The sequence below is a fragment of the Calidris pugnax genome, unplaced genomic scaffold, assembly GCF_001431845.1.
Source record: "Calidris pugnax isolate Ruff unplaced genomic scaffold, ASM143184v1 scaffold24, whole genome shotgun sequence".
NCBI lineage: Eukaryota > Metazoa > Chordata > Aves > Charadriiformes > Scolopacidae > Calidris > Calidris pugnax.
This window is the reverse complement of record NW_015090922.1, coordinates 28,445,906-28,465,366: the sequence shown is the minus strand read 5'-3', so window position 1 is coordinate 28,465,366 and position 19,461 is coordinate 28,445,906. Positions and strand designations below refer to the sequence as shown.

The 19,461-nt window shown below is 39.8% G+C and overlaps 1 protein-coding gene across 1 annotated transcript in view; it reads right to left on the bottom strand.

Annotated features, from left to right (window-relative positions):
• Positions 1-19,344, bottom strand: part of THBS2 (thrombospondin 2) — a 33,495-nt gene extending 14,151 nt beyond the window's left edge. Inside the window, exons 1-14 of the mRNA XM_014951254.1 lie at positions 19,260-19,344; positions 18,006-18,080; positions 16,514-17,070; positions 14,904-14,988; positions 10,555-10,751; positions 9,605-9,745; positions 9,271-9,367; positions 7,967-8,137; positions 6,949-7,125; positions 5,501-5,674; positions 4,927-5,054; positions 4,668-4,820; positions 3,404-3,622; positions 264-371 (exon numbers count right to left, since the gene is read on the bottom strand). Of these exons, the coding sequence (XP_014806740.1) occupies positions 264-371; positions 3,404-3,622; positions 4,668-4,820; positions 4,927-5,054; positions 5,501-5,674; positions 6,949-7,125; positions 7,967-8,137; positions 9,271-9,367; positions 9,605-9,745; positions 10,555-10,751; positions 14,904-14,988; positions 16,514-17,070; positions 18,006-18,080; positions 19,260-19,266 (2,289 nt within the window). The 5' untranslated portion in view covers positions 19,267-19,344. The remainder of the gene's footprint in view (positions 1-263; positions 372-3,403; positions 3,623-4,667; positions 4,821-4,926; positions 5,055-5,500; positions 5,675-6,948; positions 7,126-7,966; positions 8,138-9,270; positions 9,368-9,604; positions 9,746-10,554; positions 10,752-14,903; positions 14,989-16,513; positions 17,071-18,005; positions 18,081-19,259) is intronic.
• Between the last annotated feature and the right edge of the window lie 117 nt (positions 19,345-19,461).

The window sequence follows — 19,461 nt, the reverse complement described above, 5'->3', positions numbered from 1 at the left end:
TAAAAAATCCAGTATCACTTTCCATTAAAATGTTTTATATACACAACTGAATCCAAAACTAATACGGAAAACAATCCAGCCCCAGGTTCCCCAGGCCTCTTTGCTCTCCTTTGACCCAGCATAGCTTTAATCTGCATTCAGGGAAAGCAGTGCAGAATGACAACTGAAGATCTGAACAGTAAAGCTCTCATCTACTGTAATGGCTTTCCTTAAAAATCAGAAGTTTAGGTCAAGCATACTGAAGACACAGAAATGCATCTTACTTTGTCATCTTCGACACCGTCATTGTCATCATCCTCATCACAGGCATCTCCTTTGCCATCTTTATCGAAGTCTTCTTGGCCAGAATTTGGCAGAAGAGGGCAGTTATCCTGGCCAAAAAAAAATAGTCAATACATTGTGCTTACATTATGTCAGAATGACTTGCCTGGGCAGAAGAGCAGATATAGTACAACAGATGCTATAAAACAAGAACAATCTATCACAAGTACTTTTTAAAGTGCCTGTTTGTTTGCTGCCAAAGATAGTAGTTCATTTGCTGCTTTCATATTGCGAAGTGAAATGCATCTGCAAATCATTCTATTTCCCAGCTCTCCTTCTATCAAAAGGATGTTTCCACTAAGTTCTAGATGAAACTGTCTAACAGAGAACAAACACACCATGTGCACACACATGCACTCTTACATCAACTTTTTATAGACAACTCATAATGTATGTTTGAAGATTACATATAAAATGACCAGGTTTGGTTTCCAGAAAAAGAGAGATACAAGCCAGGAGATGGTCTTCAGAAATAGTTGTTCATATGGAAAGTTACTGGATTGAAGTAGCACACAGCAATGAAGGGGAACACTGTAAGAAAGGATTTTGAAAAACATGCCTTTATAGTGTTCTGCAAACCAGTACCTTTCCGCTCCCATGGCTTTGAAAATAAAAGGCAAGTAAAGGTATTTCTTTTTTTTGTATCACAACTTTGTAAAGAATGATTATTCCAAATGAGCAAGTCTTATGTTACACTGAAAAAATAAGAAGTGAAATAGTTTGCCAGACTTTATCACGTATTCCTTTTCAAAATATTAAAATCAGCTAAAAATGGATTGCAATTCTACCATTTTTCCCCCTTAAATGAAGTACTTTTGTCTATTAGATCAACAAATGTATTATAGAAACCGTGAATCAATCTTTAAAAACTTTTTTTTTTTCTGAATGTGTTCAGTATGTTGAGTTTTTAATGAAAACTAATCATCTGCATTACATCTTGAGTCAACGTGTTGCAGATTCTGATGACAGGAACTGAAAAAGAATATATGAACTGCAATTGCTGGATTGGTTGGATCCACAATAAACAGACATCAGCTACAGTGAGGAATTTCAACATTTGAGGCTCAAATTGCCATGAAGGTCAGAACTCTTCTGCTGACAAAGGCCAGATTCGCAAGGTAAATTTCTGAGACTTCTGATTCTCTCAAACAGCCTGATTTCAAACTTTCCTTTTCTTGAACCATATTTGGGGTTTTAACCACCGTAGTGATCTAGAACTCAAGTCATTTTTGCACTTCTTTCATTACTATTTAATCTGAAGTTATTGTGCTAGAACTTCATTACAGGTTAGAAGTAGATCACTTTAACACATAGAAGGGAAAATCAATATATTTCAGCTCTGGGGGAAAAAGAATCCAAAAACCTCAGGAGAGAAAACATTGACCTTGCAATCATGACTGATTCAGCAAAATACTTGAGCACATGCCCCAGTGAAAGCAAGTAGGGAATCAGTGGTCCTATGGGTAGGTGTTTAAAACTGAACACTTGCTTATGCCTTCTGCTCAAGTAAAACTCACTTTATCCCAGTTGCTTCATTTGCTGCTGCAAACAGTGAACGCCCCTCTGTATTGTGTCTGTCACTCAACCATCAGTGGTTGAGTGACATCAACCACTCAGCCGCCACTCAGAACTGTGATCCAGGGAATTAACTGAGGGGTGAAGGATCCCCCGACAGGTATTTGGTCCATTGTTAAACTGGTGGACATGGAACAACTTTCAGCCTGGTTTTGCACAGCAGCATAACTCTATCAGCATGAGACCCTCATGTGTGTTCACTGCTTTTGAGCAATATCCACTGGAAGGAACTTTGGACCATGAAGCCAAGGAGAACTTACAGCTCTTCAGATGAGCACAAGAACCAGGTTCCAGGGAACATACCACGGTGGGCACCCACTGCCTAGGCTCCCTGATACTTATTGTCTTCTTGGTGTGGTAATATTTTCTTTTTCACTACAATGGCACAGCTACAGCAGCTGTGGAGAACAGTCCCCTGCCATGTCTATAGCCAATGGTGGCAGGAAATTCATTCTCCCCAGTAGGGAAAGAGCTGGGACTCCACATCTCTGAAGGGTAAGAGAGGTTGAAACTCCCATCTTCTCCCACTGAGCTTTTGCAATAAGGAGAACTCCTCTGTCTAAATTAGTCATTCATTCTGCTCTGCCCTGGTGAAGCCATATCTGGAGTACTGTGTCCAGTTCTGGCCCCTCAAGTTCAAGAAGGGAAATACTGCAGAGAGTCCATCAGAGGGCTACAAAGAAGATCAAAGGAATGGAGGACCTGTCTTATGAGGAAAGGCAGAGACACAGGCAGGTCTGTTTAGCCTGGAGAAGAATGAGAGGGGATCTCATCAATGCTTATAAATATCAAAAGGGTGCATATCAAGAGGATGGTGCCCAGCAACAGGACAAGGGGCAACAGGCACAAACTAGAACACAGGGAAGTCCATCTCAACATGAGGAAAAACTTCTTTACTTTGAGGGTGACAGAGCACTGGAACAGGCTGCCCAGGGAGTTTGTGGAGTCTCCTTCTCTGGAGGTATTCAAAACCCACCTGGATGCGTTCCTGTCCAGCCTGCTCTAGGTATACCTACTTTGGCAGGGGAGTTGGACTAGATGATCTCTGAAGGTGCCTTCCAATGCCTATGATTCTGTGATTCCTCTCTTAGGTTCCAATTGGCAGGCTCTGAATGCAGCTTTCAGAGACTGTGACCTACTTTAAAGACTTCTCTTTAAAAGGAAGGAGTGGTTCAAGAAAGGATTTAGAACTGTAGTCCTTATGTGGCTGTAAGTGTCTTGTTACAAGCCTTGCAGGTAGGACTTCATACTCACCTGTGCCAAAAGATTCCTGATTAGTTCTCACAAGCTGTGTGCTCCACACCCATGCTCAGTGTGCTAACTCTATTCACAAGCATCCCAATACACATTTCACAGCATCTCCTAGAAAATGAGTATGCTGTAATGCTCATAGCTTAAAGAAAGGAACCACCAGCTTGAAGCTGAAAAGTGTTATTCACAACTATTTAGGAAAAAAGAGAGAAAAATTGGTTATGGTTTGGCATTTTTATCAATCTTTTTTACTTACCTTCACACAATGGTATGTTGCATTAGCAGCACAGACCAAGTTATTATTAGGCCAGCCATCCAAATCCGAATCCTCACCACAGATGCGTCCATCTCCAGCATAACCTGTCCTACATTCACATTTGTACATAGGGTCACTGAAATGGCCCAGATAGATGCACTCTGCAGACTTATGGCAGCTGTGTGTCTTATCCTTGCATGGATTCTCAGGTTCACAGACCTGTAACAGATAGAGTGTACTTACTGAAACCTAATGGTCTTCGCAGCCAGCTGTGTGTGCCTCAACTTTGTCAAAATCAGACTAGTCATTTAGACGCATAAAGACAGGAACTTTGTTTTAATTGTGGTTAGTAAGTCATACTGCTCTGTCAGTTCAAAGCTCCAGACAATGTGTACAATGAAAATAATTAAAACAAGCCACAGGAAAAATTGGACATTATTCAAAAAGCAATTAAAGTGATTAACATTTTCTGAACTCTATCTACTTTCTTCCAAATGCCATTAATCCCCAGATATTAACTGCAACAAAGTAGAATATAGTCACCTCTTTCATTTAGTGTTCTGCCTGTCAGTATGCAAGGACTATCTTAATGTCTTAAATCAAAGAGACCCTAATGAATTCTCACATTCCCTTCTAGTAAGTTTTTGTCACCTTTCTCTTATCACTTTGCTTATTTTCATTGACAGTATCTGGGAATGTTTTACATTTAGACTTCGTATGTTGAACTAGCCACAGATTGATCAACAGCAACAAAGAGAAGGCATCCCATGACGTCCATTTTAACATTTTTGTCTTGTCTATCAAACAGTAGTCTTCAATATCATTTCCACTTCCTTCTGTCCTTCACCATTGATAGGTGTTGGCCCAATGGAATTTAGGGAGTGAGAACATAAGACATATGTCTGATGACACCCACATGAACAGCATTATATTTATGGAGAGAACAATCCTGATTCTTCAGTTTCTGACCCCCAGAGTAGGTATAAACACCTGACAGAAAGGAGTGCAAAGCAGGGGAATGGTTGCTCCTGGCATTTTACACTCATTTGGTGCAACTGTACAAATGCCCAGAGAAAATAAAACCCTTAAAAAAAACCCAACCCCAAACTCAGTATTTTGTTACTGGAACCAAAAATACCCTGGAATAGCGGTTATCTATTTCAGGTTATCTTTGTTTGGTACCCAAGTTTATCACATTCACAGTTATTGTCAGGAAAAAGTTAGTTGGTTTCAAAGCCATCAAATTCTCTTTGACATCACTTACTTGCTTCTCTGTCTTGGCAGCTTCCAGCCCTACACCATAGGGCTGACTTCCTTTATAGCGTGGAGGACATGGCAAGCAGTGGAAACCTGGATTTGTGTTCACACAGCGATGGACCTGATTCACCTTAAAGCAAACATCTGACACAGCTATACACTGAAGGAAATGAAAGAAAGAAGAAACCAATTAGACGGCTGTGCAATTCCCAAGCAACGAGAATTTCACAGTGATTTCCTGATGTTAATGGAAACAAAGTCAATACCTCATCAAGATCCTCACAGGCGGTACCATTGCCAAGGTAACCTGCTGGGCATGGGCCACATGACCAAGACCCATCTGGGTAACTGTTGCATTCTGCTCCAGGAAAGCAAGGATTTGACAAACACCCATCTGGCAAAGCCACATACAAGCGTAAATTAAGTTAGAAGCATAAAAGACATGTAACACTTCATTTAAGAAACAGGTATTCTCTGTTCATTAGCTTAAATCACATCTGATGCAACAGACTCTTATGAAAACCCTTAGAATTAGGGTTATACAATGCATTAAATATACTATTGATTTAATATAAAAATACTGCAGATTGCTACATCCAATTGAATGCATTACAACATATGCAAGCCTGTTTAAGAAATGCATCCTCGTTCAGGAGAAGTAAGTATTAAAAATATTATAAAATCCCACTGATCTAAAGAGCACCGAAAATAGCTACATGTGCTTTCCTAAGACAAAGGTATAATTAGTAGATTTTTGTACTGTCAATTCATAATTATTTATTAAAGAAACAACAGCAATAATAATTATTCAGGCTGAATAAAGAATGACTAAATACCAACCAATTGGGCAATCTTTCTTATTGCACATATCATGTTGCTTGGTATCTCCCACGCATGGCTTTCCTCCATACTGTGGCTCTGGACTGTTACAGAGGCGAGATCTCTCACGAATTCCTCCTCCACAGGTTACGGTGCAGGCAGACCATGGAGACCAAGGACCCCACTGGCCATTGACTAGGATATGCAGAAGAGAGAAGAGTGTCACAGGGGACAACATCTGGTGCCAATGACAACAACCCAATCGTCTGATTCCTCACTGGAGACAGTTTCTCACTATGCACATAGGCAGAAAGACACTGGCAAAGCCTTATGCTGAGATAACAGTATTTCAGAAACAAAAAACCAAAAATAGTATTTATTTTTAATGGGCATTTATTTGGCCAATAATTAAAACAACACATTGTGCCCACTGGCATGGTGTATTTCCATTTAAGTTGATCAAAACAATGCCTTCAAAAATCCCTACTAAGCTTTCATCTTGTACAGAAAGCAGGGTGTGACCACGGGATATAAACTTCTGCTGAGCCAAACCTGAGCTCTATGGCTTTTTTATGGCAACAGTATGCTCAGTAAGGTTGCACCTATTATTCTTTGTTTGTAATCCATGCATCAGTGTGTCTTCAATAGTATTGCTTGACTCAGTATAAAGAACTTATTTCAATGATTCTTATGCACATTTTGTATCAGTACAGCTACTGATTCTGTTGTCATTAATCCTGAATTTTCTTGGTATACAAACATCTTTGAAGCAAACTCTGTTCTCAGTACTGCAAAAAACCATAAGGGCAATAGTGTAAGTCCTTAACTGAATAACCCTTTTACTAATTTCACATGCACAGATAGATCAAAAAATAGATGAAGTGTCTATTGTTATTTAAGTCTATTGGGTTAGAAGTTTGACACCAGTTTCAAGCTCTTATCCCATAAGTAGAAAGAAAAGGCTGAACAGAGGAGGAAATGAAGATACACAAAGGGAAAAAAGTAAGGAAAAATTATATGAAAGGAGAGTGAAAGTGAGTGGAATGAATGGTCACTAAAAAGGTTAGAAAGTATAGATGAGGAAGAAAGAATTATAATAACAATTAAATGTGTTGAATGTTTGTCAAATATATGTGCATGCTTCCAAAGAAACCTGGCTATTGGGGGACTATATGTCTATTCCTAACACGTACAGTATCACTTTCCTGTTTATATTTTTTGATATGCAGAGATAAATCACTATGTTATAAAATTAAAATTTCCCAAACTCTCAATGTTTAAAGCCAAGTCATTTTAGGAGGTTCCCAAAGCCGCATTGCTGTCTTCATTTTAAGAGCACACTTTTGTGCTACTAAGATACAAATTATATTTTCCATCATAGAAATTCACTGTAATTTAGATCTGAATAAAGAGAAGAAGTTCAGATGGATTATTATTGCATCACCTTGGATTCAAGGCCACAGACATACCTGGACATGGAACCTTCTCACACTTCTCTGTTTCACGTCCATTTCCCACACAGTTTTTCCCACCCATCTGGGGAATAGGGGAATTGCAGAGGCGGATGCGGGTAATATTTCCTACTCCACAGGTAACGGAACAGGAGGACCAGGGAGACCAGTGACTCCAGCCACCATCTTGACGTACTGCCAGAGAAAAGAGCAAAACTCAAGGAAATAACTCACCTGCAGCACTAATACAAACTCACTTGTGAAGTTAACCTTCTAATAAGACTCTCACCACATCTGATGAATGTCCTATCTCTTTCCTGCCACTGTCACTTACAAAGCCCAGCTCAGACACTCAAGTACAGCTTTCTAAAGAATCTGAGTGACCAACATATGACCAACATGCACATTAGATATTTTACTTAAAAAAAAAACTTGTCCCAGTGAAACAAATATTTGTTTAAAATGCACATTTGCATATCTAGCAGCTTCCACAATAGACTTAGGTACTGTAAGAGCCTGGACAAAGCAGCTACCTGCAACAGTATTAACTGTAGTTCTACAGACAGAGCATGATCTTCTAAATGCCTTAAATATAAAAGCAGTTTGATATCTTGCGAAAGTCTTCTATGATTATTGTATTCCTAAAAACTGCTAAACTAATGGAATGAGCCAATAATCTTGAATGAATTTTGGATCAAAACATGATCCCATGTATCATAATCATGAACTGAGTGAGGTCTCCATACTGACTTCAAATGAGAGACTCCAGTTCATAATGTTAAAGATCACCCACTATCTTTTTGTTTAACAGAGCTGAGCCCAGAATGCACATACCTATTAAGTTGTCAGGAAAAATATTTAAAGGGGAGGTGGGATAACAAAGAATCTAATGATAGCTACTTTAGCTACGCATAAGTGAGTGTTTAAATACATACTGTTCTGACTAGTGAGTGTTCATGCCAAACTCAGACTAAGCTTGTTTTCACTTAGAGAAGTCCAAAGAAGCTTTAAAAAAGGAAGAAATTTTGTAACTTACTGCGATGGTCACATTTCTTAAAGCTGCACATCCTTGTCTGGATGTGTGGTCCTGTACAAGCACTCCTGGTGACATCGCACGACCTCCCTCGCATCTGAGTCCCAGAGCCACAGGTAACTGAGCACTTTGTCCAGTCTGACCATGGTGACCAACCTTCTTCACTGTCATCAGCTGCAGAGCACAAGGTACAAAAGTGTACATAGCATTAAAAGTTGCTCTATTATCCTGGTCAGAAGATTTTCACTTCTCTGTCTGTAGAACGTATGACTTGTCCTTTAGTCTTCTAATTTTGCTTTCGCAAGCTGCCACTGAAGTTAGTGATTATGATTTAGTGTAATGAGAGGTTAGCACGAATGAAAATCCTGGATCTTCATGAATTCTGTGTAGTGTGTTTGCACAAGGCATTGACTATTGGAGGAAGAAGATCATCTCATCCCTAGAATGGACTGAGCCAAAACCTTGAGTTCCAACTGCCTTTGACTTCAGCATCTAGGTCAGTATGATGAGACGTGGCCCCACATCTGAACGTGATGGTGAACATGATCAAGAGCACATCTTAATATGCTCTATGCTTGAGTAGGCAAAAAACTCTGAGTATTTTCCAATGCATTTTTATTTAGAACATCTATGTAACTGCTTTCATCTGTAATAAACATGTCTAGTATTTAACCCACACTGAAGTCACTTAGTGAAATTACTGGAGCTATTGTCACTCCAAAATCTAGTTCATAGCCTGCAATGATGTCTTAAATGAACCTTGACAATCTGTTCCACATAAGTAAAGAATTCTATCAAAAGAGGATATATGACAGAGAAGAAATAAAACAGAGTAACAGCATGACAACAACAGAGGAAAAATAACTTGTACACTTAATAAATATTGCATCAAGCTGCATGAAACTTTTGATCTGGAACTTAAACATCTTCCACAAGGAGACAAGAAGACATCCTAACTTATGTTAGTCTGTTTTAACCAGGCTGTATAGTAAAGAAACAATAGTGCACAGTGCTACTACAAACCAAATCCTTGCCTTAGAAGTGTACACATCCAATCTTCAGTGTCCCCTCAGTCTGGTAAGTTGTCAGCTTACTTCTAAGCAACCAATATAAACACTGAAGAGAGACCAACTTCTCCAGAAAGTAACTTCAAGCAGCCAAATTACTTCATATGATCCTTCTGTACATATAAGTTTTTCATTTGATCTTACCTGCCTCAAGTTCTTACTTGGTTTGACCTCTCCAGTAGAGCAGTACCTATTTTAAATATTGCCAAAGAGTATCTTTGTCTTTGGCTAACTACTCACAGTGAGAGCAGACTGGACAGCATTCACCTTCAACAAAAGATGGATCGGCACAGGAGACTGCTGGGCAGGTGATTTGGTGGCACACAATTTTAGAATTCTACAGGGAAAGAAACCAGTTTACTGACATGCTCACATACGGAGGCAAATAAAGGTGGGCATCTAGGGAAAGTTTCATGGGTGAAAACTCTTTTATTTGTTCTAAATGTCATAGACATAGGGACTACTTTTTATGAATATCAGTAAATCCAGGTCACACTTACTCAGATCTTGGCCTAATCTGGAGCAAACTAACTATCCATTTTTGCAGAGAATAATAACATTTCCAAAACCTTACCTGGCAGGTGCATTTGGTGCAGCTATCTACAATCCAGCTTTCACTATCTGCAAAGACACGGCCATCCTGCCAGCAAACTGACTGGTTCTTCAGTGTTTTGTTAGGTCCAATCAATTCCCACATAATTTGGTTCTCTTCAGACTAGAGAATAAAGCAAATGGGAAAAAAATAAAAATGTGTACTTCGTAAACAAATCATTTTAAATAAGGCAAAACTGAGATACTACTGGATTTCATTCCTCCTTAAAAAGGAAAGTGTATTTTTTACATATCTATGTACATAAAGTAGAAGACCTCAGGCACTGCAATACTGTGTAGCAATTCTTCAGCTAATAGTACAAACACAGCCACACAATACTAAGGGAAATCTGTTCTTAGTAGCACAATACAACTCATCTTTAGATGGGAAGATTTTAGTCCTGAGACATATGGTATAGTAATAAACTTCCTTCAGAAAGAAGTAACTTATTCAGAACAAGAAGAGGGGCAGACTTCAGAAACATGTCACCCTCTTAGGTCAACTATGAAAATCCCATACACTTACTTACAGTTTACGTATCCTGGGTAGCCACTTGCTGATATATTCTTAAATGGTATAAGCACAGTAACAATGCCTCAACAGTATACAGGCAAGATTTGTTGGGTTTGTTAGCTTTCAATTTCCAAATCTGCAGTACCTTTAAGAGGATTGATTTCCTCTGTGTATGAGTGCATGCGTGTGTGTTCTTTTAAACCCAGTCTGCGAAAACCAAGGCTTCATTGAAGTGTTATACTCAAGAAGTACTTAACCAGTCCCTCTGAAAATGTAGGTCATCTCTACATTATGTAGATATACCAATAGGCATGCATATGTACATGCAGAAACTTCCAACCGCTTGTGGTATAAAACAAAGGAGGAAAGAGTACCGCACAACAGACTTCTTTCAGTTCTTCAGACTTACAGGTACCTACCACTTTTTGGAGGTTATCAGCTAAGTTGTTCACCACGATGCGCAGGCCAGTGAGCTCTGTGAACATTGTTCCCAGCTCTTCACAGGAGCGGTCACAGAATTCAGCCTTCTTCTCTGGCTTCTCACCCACATACTCAGTGGTGACAGCAGGGCTCAAGTGAAGGATTTCAGTGCTCTCGTTGATGGTGTTCACTTCAGCTGGTAGCAAAAGAGGAAAAAAGACGAGCTGCATATACAAAATTCTTCCACAGATTACAGATTTTTGCTGAAGTCACAGATTGGCACCCATGGGTAGGGTTTAAACACATCTATTTTGGCACAGCTTCATGCTAGATTATACCCATGAATAAAAGAGAGGGGTTAGATGTCAGCTGGTTCCAATCATAGGCTTTCCCTTTCCAAAATTAAGACCCAAGCTGTGTATCACATGGCCCTAACTTTAAAACATTGTTGGCACTGCAACATATTAATTTATGAAGAAGGCATAACAAAAGGACACAGTATCAAAAAAGCAAACCCATTTTATGCACTTAGAGCCCTGAAAGGTTTATATTTTTTCATGAGCTATCCCATTTTCTTGATGCAGAGGAAAAGATAGATAGATTTATTCTGAAATAAAATGGAGGTTAATCAAAGGTCAGGCTGAATATTTGATTTATCACTGTAAACACTCCTTGAGCAGCCAGACCATAATTAAAAGAGAACTTCATGTGCACAATACAGGGAGAACTGGACATGTTCTATCAGTTTAAAAGACCTGTCTAGAGCATGTTCTTGGAAAGGAATATAACAGAAAGTATCAGCAGGACTTAACAAAAAAAGAACAAAGATAATTAAATAAAACAGCCTGCATTCTGCTAAGCATTTAAATCTCCACCAGGTAAATACCTCATGGATTCCATGGAAGCTTTCTCTAAGGACTCAATAGTACATTCAACTTTGGTATCAACTATACTATATCTAGCCACACTGCTCTATCTCTTGATAAAGACTTGTTTACCAGACTTAGTAACGTTGTAATAACTCAACCAGAAAAGAGAAACAAAGAATATAGCAGGTTAAAAATAAAAAAATCTTTTGTGAGCTATAGAACATATGCTTCAAAACACCCCAATACTATTCAGTGCTGACAAGTCACAGAAGGTGGCAATGCTTTATAAATTTTGAGGGCTTGATCTGATGCTTGATTATCCAATGTAAAGTGTTACATTTAAATGTACAAGTAATGAAAATGGGAGCAGTAGTATTTGTCATTCATTTAGAAGGCTAAAAATAAAAAAAAACAAAGAACCAACCCAGAAGATTACATTAAATAATTACTTCTCAACCATACTTAAAGTGGTTGGCTTGATTTGCTTTTCAATTAGCTATGAAGTATCTGCCACTAGCCAAGGTCTACAATAAATTATTCACAGTATTCCAGAGTTGAAGTAATTATCCAGCTTCACTTACAGGATGGGAGAAAACCGATATACCACATAGCAGATCAGAACTGTGTCATAACTGTTGACTTCAGCTCCTTTTTGATTCCCTGGAAAGAATGCAATTTTCCTACCGCATTGAAAGACTAGGTTTCTCAGATTCCCCCATAGCACTTCTCAGGTCATTAATTTCATATTTTTCAAGCCAACATGGAGTGTGCCTTGACCGGAACATTCTGAGGACATTAATAAAGCTGCAATCTCAGCAGGAAACATAAACCAAAACTATGTTAGAAGAACTAAATCCACACTTCCTACTGATACTTGGCAGCGACTGAAAGAAGATGCCTGGGGATCATTGGGAAATCAGTTCTCTGCCGCTGGCTTCCTGCTAATTTCCTAAGGGCCACATGATTATCTTTAAAATGAGAAACCAGAAGAGCAGAATGTGCATCCTTTCACATATGCAAATGTCATTCTGTTGATCTAGCCGAAGAAGGGATTTTATTGATGTGCCTATTTAGGCATGTTTTTGTCATCTCTCGTACCCTCTGCTGTGTGTAAGTCTGGCCTACAGTATTTGCAGCCAGCACACTACAGAGATACTTTCCTACCCTCAACCCAACAGCAATCCCAAGCTACCATTTCACCATACCTCACTTTCTCATACTAGGATTGTAGTAGCATGCAGTAGAAAGACACAGTCCTGTGTCCTCAGAGCTGAGGGCACTTTGCTGGTAACATCTGCCATCTGGGACCCTCACATGTAAACTTAGTGTCTACCCCAGCTCAACAGGTGAGCCATCAAAATGGGAAAATACTTATCTACCTTGTGGCCAGTAGCATATTGCCATGGCTTTTCAACTGGATAGGCAATGCCAGAAAATCAGCCATGCATCAGCAAGCCTCTCAAGTAATTTTGATGGCCTCAAGCCACAGTGTGCCATTAGCCCTCTTCTGTTGTTGCACAAGGAATTTCCATCTTGTAGTGTTCTCTTGGTGTTGCAAAGCAAAAGTAAAAATACTGTGACATGAACTATTTGCTAACACTTACCAAGAAGGATAAAACAAAAAAATGAAACCTGTATAATTTATTGGACACATGTGATAACAAATACAGTAAAAAAATATTATCTGCTGGTTATTAGCTGCAAAAGCTGCCTCTTAAGGTACATATCAGCATCAAGAATGCAATTATCCCTTTAGGCTCCCACTGTTTTCCACTTTAGAGTAGAAGTCAGTAACCTCCCATTTTTATTTGATGATATTTCTAAACATTTGCCCAGCTGATAATAATGTAAAACATTTGAAGACATGCTCTTTTGTTGGTTTTGCTGGTTCAATCTAGGGACCTCATCCACTTGAATGAGACTGTTCTGTCTCTGACCACTGAATGTGCCCTCAAGGTTCTACTTCACCTTCTGGGAATTTTGTTTCCACTGGTAAATGAAGTAGGATAACAGAACTGCATCGTTGGTTAAACCATCCTTCTCTTTTATTCAGATTACAATTAAACCTAAATACACATTCTATTTTCCCACAGCAATTCTGGTCCTCAGGCATTTTCTTCCACTAACAAAACTTAAAACCAGTAATAAGTAGTTCTGAGTAGTTTCTGAGTACAGAAAACAGCTTGGCTGGGGTAGATGACAACCAACAAATGAGAGTGTATCTTCTTGTCTGTGCCATCTAAGGCCACTTCTATTCTAGCCCACATGACTCATTTCTAACACATCATCACATTTGGACCTGAGGTCCTGCAGCCAGGCACACCTTTGGAATGTATGAAATAACCAAGCAATATCCTTTATCAAGATTTAAAACGAGACTAGAAAGCTATGTTAATTTTTTGTGCATATACATATATACACACCCCTATATATACACACACATTTATATATCTTATAGAGAGTTTTCTTTACAAAATCTCAATACTCTGGGCCCCTTTTACAAGACCCGCTACTCTTTAATTTCTGGGGTTTGCATAAACAAGGAAAAAGTTTGCCTAATTGATTTGGTCTATGTCCCATGCTTTGGTGAAATAACATACGAAGTGCCTTTATTTCTGTCAAGAGCTTCAAGCAAAAACCCGAAGTCCTGACTGCCTTGTGTACCTACCACATTCCTCTAGTGGAATCAGCTGTCTCTGATTCTTAACTGAGCTTCTGCCAGTTACAAACACTGGAAACTAAAATAGCCAGCACCTCCCATGAACTGAAGTATAAAACCTTAGTGCATACTTGACAAATTTTCATAACTCTTTCATGATGAATCCAATACACTCCCACACACAGAGGGCTCCCCTCCTGGTGAGGTCAGCATCAACAGGACTAACAAGAACACATGGCAGCTTGTCACATACATGCCTTCCATACTCCTTTTGGCTTTTTCTTATTTTCCTTAGGTTGTTTTGATTAACAACACTTGGGGATTTAAACCCAACGCCTCTTTCAGTCAACAAACTTATTGCTGAAGAACTCAGTGTCTTTAAGACTTGAAGACTTTCTCACAGGCCCATTAAGACTCAGGAGCAGAATTCAGAAGCAACTTTTCCAGTCTTGTGCTCAAAGAATCATGCAAATCTCTTGGAAGAATGTAGATATTTTTATACACATGCATTTTTCCTTCTATTTCTAATAATTTCTTGCCTGACAGCTTTTGTCCCAACTTGAATACAGAAGCTCAGAGTTATAAATCCAAGCAATAAGAACTAAAATAGTAGCCTAGAGTGTAGAAATAGTATCTCAGTATGGCTTACAAATATATTCCTAATACCACCTAAAAGCAACTGAATTTTCTTTTTCTTTTTAAAATAAGATTCATCTACCATTTCAGAGAGTTCTGATGCATGGGTTTAGGTTATCATGTCACCATGGACATTTCGCATTTTCAGAGTCAACTGAACAGTAGACAGGTAAAAAAGCCTTACTTGACTGGCTCCTCTGGCATCCTTTTTTACGTAGAACATCCTCTATTGAAGTATCAAATATTAATTGAATATTTTGCAAAAGACCCTGTAATAATAATTAAAAAAAAATAGTTAGATCAATTTAGGATGAACCAATAAATGGTCAGTTTCAAACCCGTGATGCTGACTGGATTTAGCCATATGTAAATATGTGAAAAACAATCTGAGACATTCAGCTTGACATACACTGAAAAAAAAAATAATCTGTTGGTAGCTTTGTTACATATAATTTCAATGCTATAAGCAACAAAATCAGGTATGTTCTGAAATAGGTCATAATGAAACATTTATTAATCAGCAATAAGCTCAAATATCCATTTCCATCAAGTTAATTTCAGATTGTAGTTCTACGAGATATTGACATGAGGTCAAAACCAACTTTTGAAGTTCCTGACCCATTGCATTCCCATCCTTAGCCAGTCATTCTCATGTACCATACTTCACTATCTCCTCAGTTGTGTTGGCGCTACCCTTGAGACAACACTATAAAGCCAGACTAGAATCTGTTCCACTTAAAAAAAAAAAAGAAACAAAAAAATTACTTTTAAAAAAAAACAGATTACTTTAGTGACCCACTTAACAGTACAGCTCCAAAACTAGTTCTGTGAGCAGAACTGATGGTCTAGGGAGGCAGAAATGGAGAGGCTGTGCGCAAGACTTTCTGGCTTTCCTGCCCAAACTGGTCACCCTATGGAGCCACATTCCAGCATGTCATGCTCTGACTGAAAAGTAGATGGCAGAACAGGATGGGAAAGAAAGGGCTTTTCAAACTCTTGAAACTGTCGGTTCAAGTTTGATTTCAGTTGTGAGTGAAAAGAAGCCACCCTTAAAGCACTTGGGCCAGATCACATCACTTTATGAAGTAGGAAGAAACTTTCATTTTATTGGAAAACCAGAGAGTTTCTAATTCCTTCATTTTAAAACAAAAGAGTTGTTTCCACAAGTGCTTAAGTGTAAAAAAAAAAAAAAAGAAAAGAAAAATCTAACATTTTCTTCTTTAATTTTTCTCTCTTTTTTTTTTTTTACATTGAAAGAAAAGTTTATTCAGGAAGGCAAATCAGGATACTCTGTTAGGGGATGGGCCAACACCATATGCTTCAGGTCCATTAAAAAGTCTTTCTTTCCTCCATCTTTCTTTTTCAAAAAAAACTTAAATATTGACGGGTTCCTATGACTTGAACAGACATATTTCAACAGAAAAATGGGCCTTCAAGACATTTCCAAAGACTTCTACAAACCACCACAAAAAATGCAACATGTCCCGAAGTCTTAAATCTGGAAAAGAAAGTGGATGGTTGGATAGGAATGCCTTTAAACTGGTTTTGTGCACTTTTCCTGGCCTTAGACATCACTTCACTAGTCCTTTGTTTTTGGGAACCCCCAAATTCACACCACACAGATCCAGCAAGGAATAAAAACACGCTCCCGAGAAATTCTGCTTAGGAACACTTATGACCCCACCAAATCCAAGAGGTGATGGGACAACAAAACTGCATCTATTGCATCTTCTCAAACTGGTTGCAGCTACGGTCTTACCTCACCAGTGACCCGAGCTCTTCCAGGTTACCTACCCTGAAATGATTCTCCCGAATGGACCCTTTCGCCACATACATTCTGCTGTTCTCTGCTTTCAGCTGCTCATAGAAAGGCTCCTCCAGGATGAAGCTGTCAATAAGGTCACAGCCAACATAGAGGTTGTAGTTCTCCCCTGTTATTTGCACGGTGAGATTCTTCCACTGTGAATCAGCAAGGTCCACATCTTCCAGGGAAATCATGTTCTGGAAGCCATCCACCCAATAGATAAGGTCCAGGGTGTTGGCCCGGCCATTGGAAATAATCTCAAACTGCCTCTCACTGATGCCAGGACCCTCTAAAGCAAGGATAGTGCCTCTAGATTGCCTGTCCTGCCTCAGAGTGGCTGAAAGGATAAAGCCCTCATTTTGCCGTATGAGTTTGACAATCTTTTTTAATTTCTCTGGTTTACACGGAGGTATATGGTCAAACCGAATGAAACGATAAGCTGGGACAGTGGGGTCTGGACCCCGAAACACTTTTGCTCCAATTGTCTTTCGGTTTATGTTACTGATTTGGAGTAAATCAAAGGTTGTCTCCTCTTCCTTGTCACCATCTGAAAAAGTTAACAGTGTGTGACAATGTGTCTACAAAAAATGTTATAAGAAACACAACTCTGCAGAGTATATTTAGTAACTGCAACTATGAGACAGATGTGAAAATCAGCAGAGTAAACCCAGTACTTTCCTACTTCCACAAACACAACTGTTTGTACTAGCATGCAAGTGAATTGTATTTTCCACCTGTCATATTCATTTACATGATAATTCTCCCCTTCTCTCTGTATAGTTATAGAATCAAAAATATTTATATCTAAACATATCGCTATTTATTTTATAGCACTATATAATATACACTTGTATATAGATGCATGCTGTATGTTCATGTATATGCTTATGCATGGATACACATACTACTGTAATCACTGAATATTTTTTATATATATAAATATAAGGAAGTTGAACCAATATCTGTATTTTGACCGCCAGCTAATAAAAATCAAATTATGAGAAGCCACGTGGCCACATGACAACAGGAAGCAAGAGATTTGCTTTTTAGAGATTCAGGCCAAGAAGTCAGATGTAAATGAGGGCTTGGCACTGTGCCAGTTTACATGCTATTTATATTTGGTCTGTAGAGGTCTATTTCTCTACCTCTATCTTTTTCAAATTTTCACCCCACTCAATGATTCTGTTTATTTTACTTTTACCACTGCAGAGGAAAGCATAATAGAAATTATTTCTGAGATTATATACATTTTGATCAATGATTTCTAGTGAAAACAATTTTTCAATAGTTATCAGGGAATCTTATTTTAAGAGTAGTAAGATATATCTACTGAATAAAAACCTCAGTAACTACTATTGCAGGCACTTTTTAAAAAAATCAAATTATTACTTTGCCAACTGTAGGTCAGGCAAACCAATGTTTTACATGAACTTTTAGCCTTGGGAGTTACCCTGTACCTAGTTAAGAGGTGTCAGAACTTACCTTGAGCACTCGAGGAAACCCACAAGGTTATCAACACAGCAAGCCAGAACAGCCCACTCTTCTGCAGCATAACTCCTATGAAAAAATCAAAAAGTAGTAAGTATTAGGGAAACAATATTTATCAACTACAAATATTTGAATTTACCTCATGAAATGCCATAAACAGAACTCTCATTATAACCAACTACACATATAAAAATCAGAATTTCTATTTTGTCTGATTCATGTAATGCCTATTCTGGAGTTATTCTTGATGCCAGAAGTAAAACGTGACATCAAGTGAAGGGAGTAGGATTTCTTGACAATAAAACTCCTTTGTATGCAAACGTCTCTAATAATAAGTAAAGACACACAGAAAATACAAACTATTATTTTTTCCATAATTATTCAGCAGCTGGCATAGGGACCACACGAGACTGCAGGAGATAGAGGATATTAGTAGTGGCATCTTTACTTTAGAGCACAATGTTCAACTGAAATTCCTTGTAGGATAATGGAATCTCAGTAGACACTGAGTCTGACCACTAGCGGTACTTTTCAGTACCTTTTCCAGTGTCATCATACAAAACCCTCTCTCTTTCTTTTATGTGTGTATATACATATCATTTTCCCATTCTTACAATCCTCTCTGATCCCATAGCTGGATAAATAAACTTTCGACGTGATGCTATTTTTGCCCTCCACCACTGTGCAGTTCTAAGCCACGTAATTGCATCCCCATATGGGCTGGCGCTGGCAATGAATGGCGCAGGCTGCGGCCACGGGAACGCGTGGAGGTTCCTTTCCCTGCACACAGCCACAGCCCTTCCACGCTGGGCTAACTCCACGCATTTTTGGAAGGACTCAGGGATGCCACCTTCTACTGCCGATATTGTCTTGTCGCCTCCTCACCTGTCCCCCCGAGGCACCACGGCTAACATCAGTTACCGGCAGACTCCGGAAAGCCCGTCTTATCCCCTCGACCCACCGCCTTCCCAGCGGGACCCTGCCGGGACGGCTCCGGCACAGCCCCGACGGGGCACCGGGCAGGTGCCGCACACCCGCCTCCGCCGAGCCGTCCCCGGGGCAGGTCCCCTCTTCTCTCACCCCGAGTATCGGCGGAGGAAAGGCAGCGAGGGGCGCTCACCCGGCTGCCCCACGCCGAGCTCCGGTGGGAGAAGCCCCCCGCCACCACCACCACCACCACCACCACCTCCCCCGGCCCCGGCGGGGGTTTCACGTCGGGGCACGGCGCCTCCCCGCCTGGCGCCTCACCTGGCATGGGGGGAGCCGGCGGCGCGCTGAGGCTCTGCCGTGGCGGTGCCGGTGATGAGCAGAGCGCGGGTCCCTGCCGCCGTCGCAAGTCCCTCCGCGGCCCCGCGCCCCGCGCCGCCGCTTTTATGGGCTGCGGGCCGGGCCCCCGCTGTCAATCAGCCCCTCCGCGGCGGTGACACAAGCAGCGCCCCCCCCTCCCTCC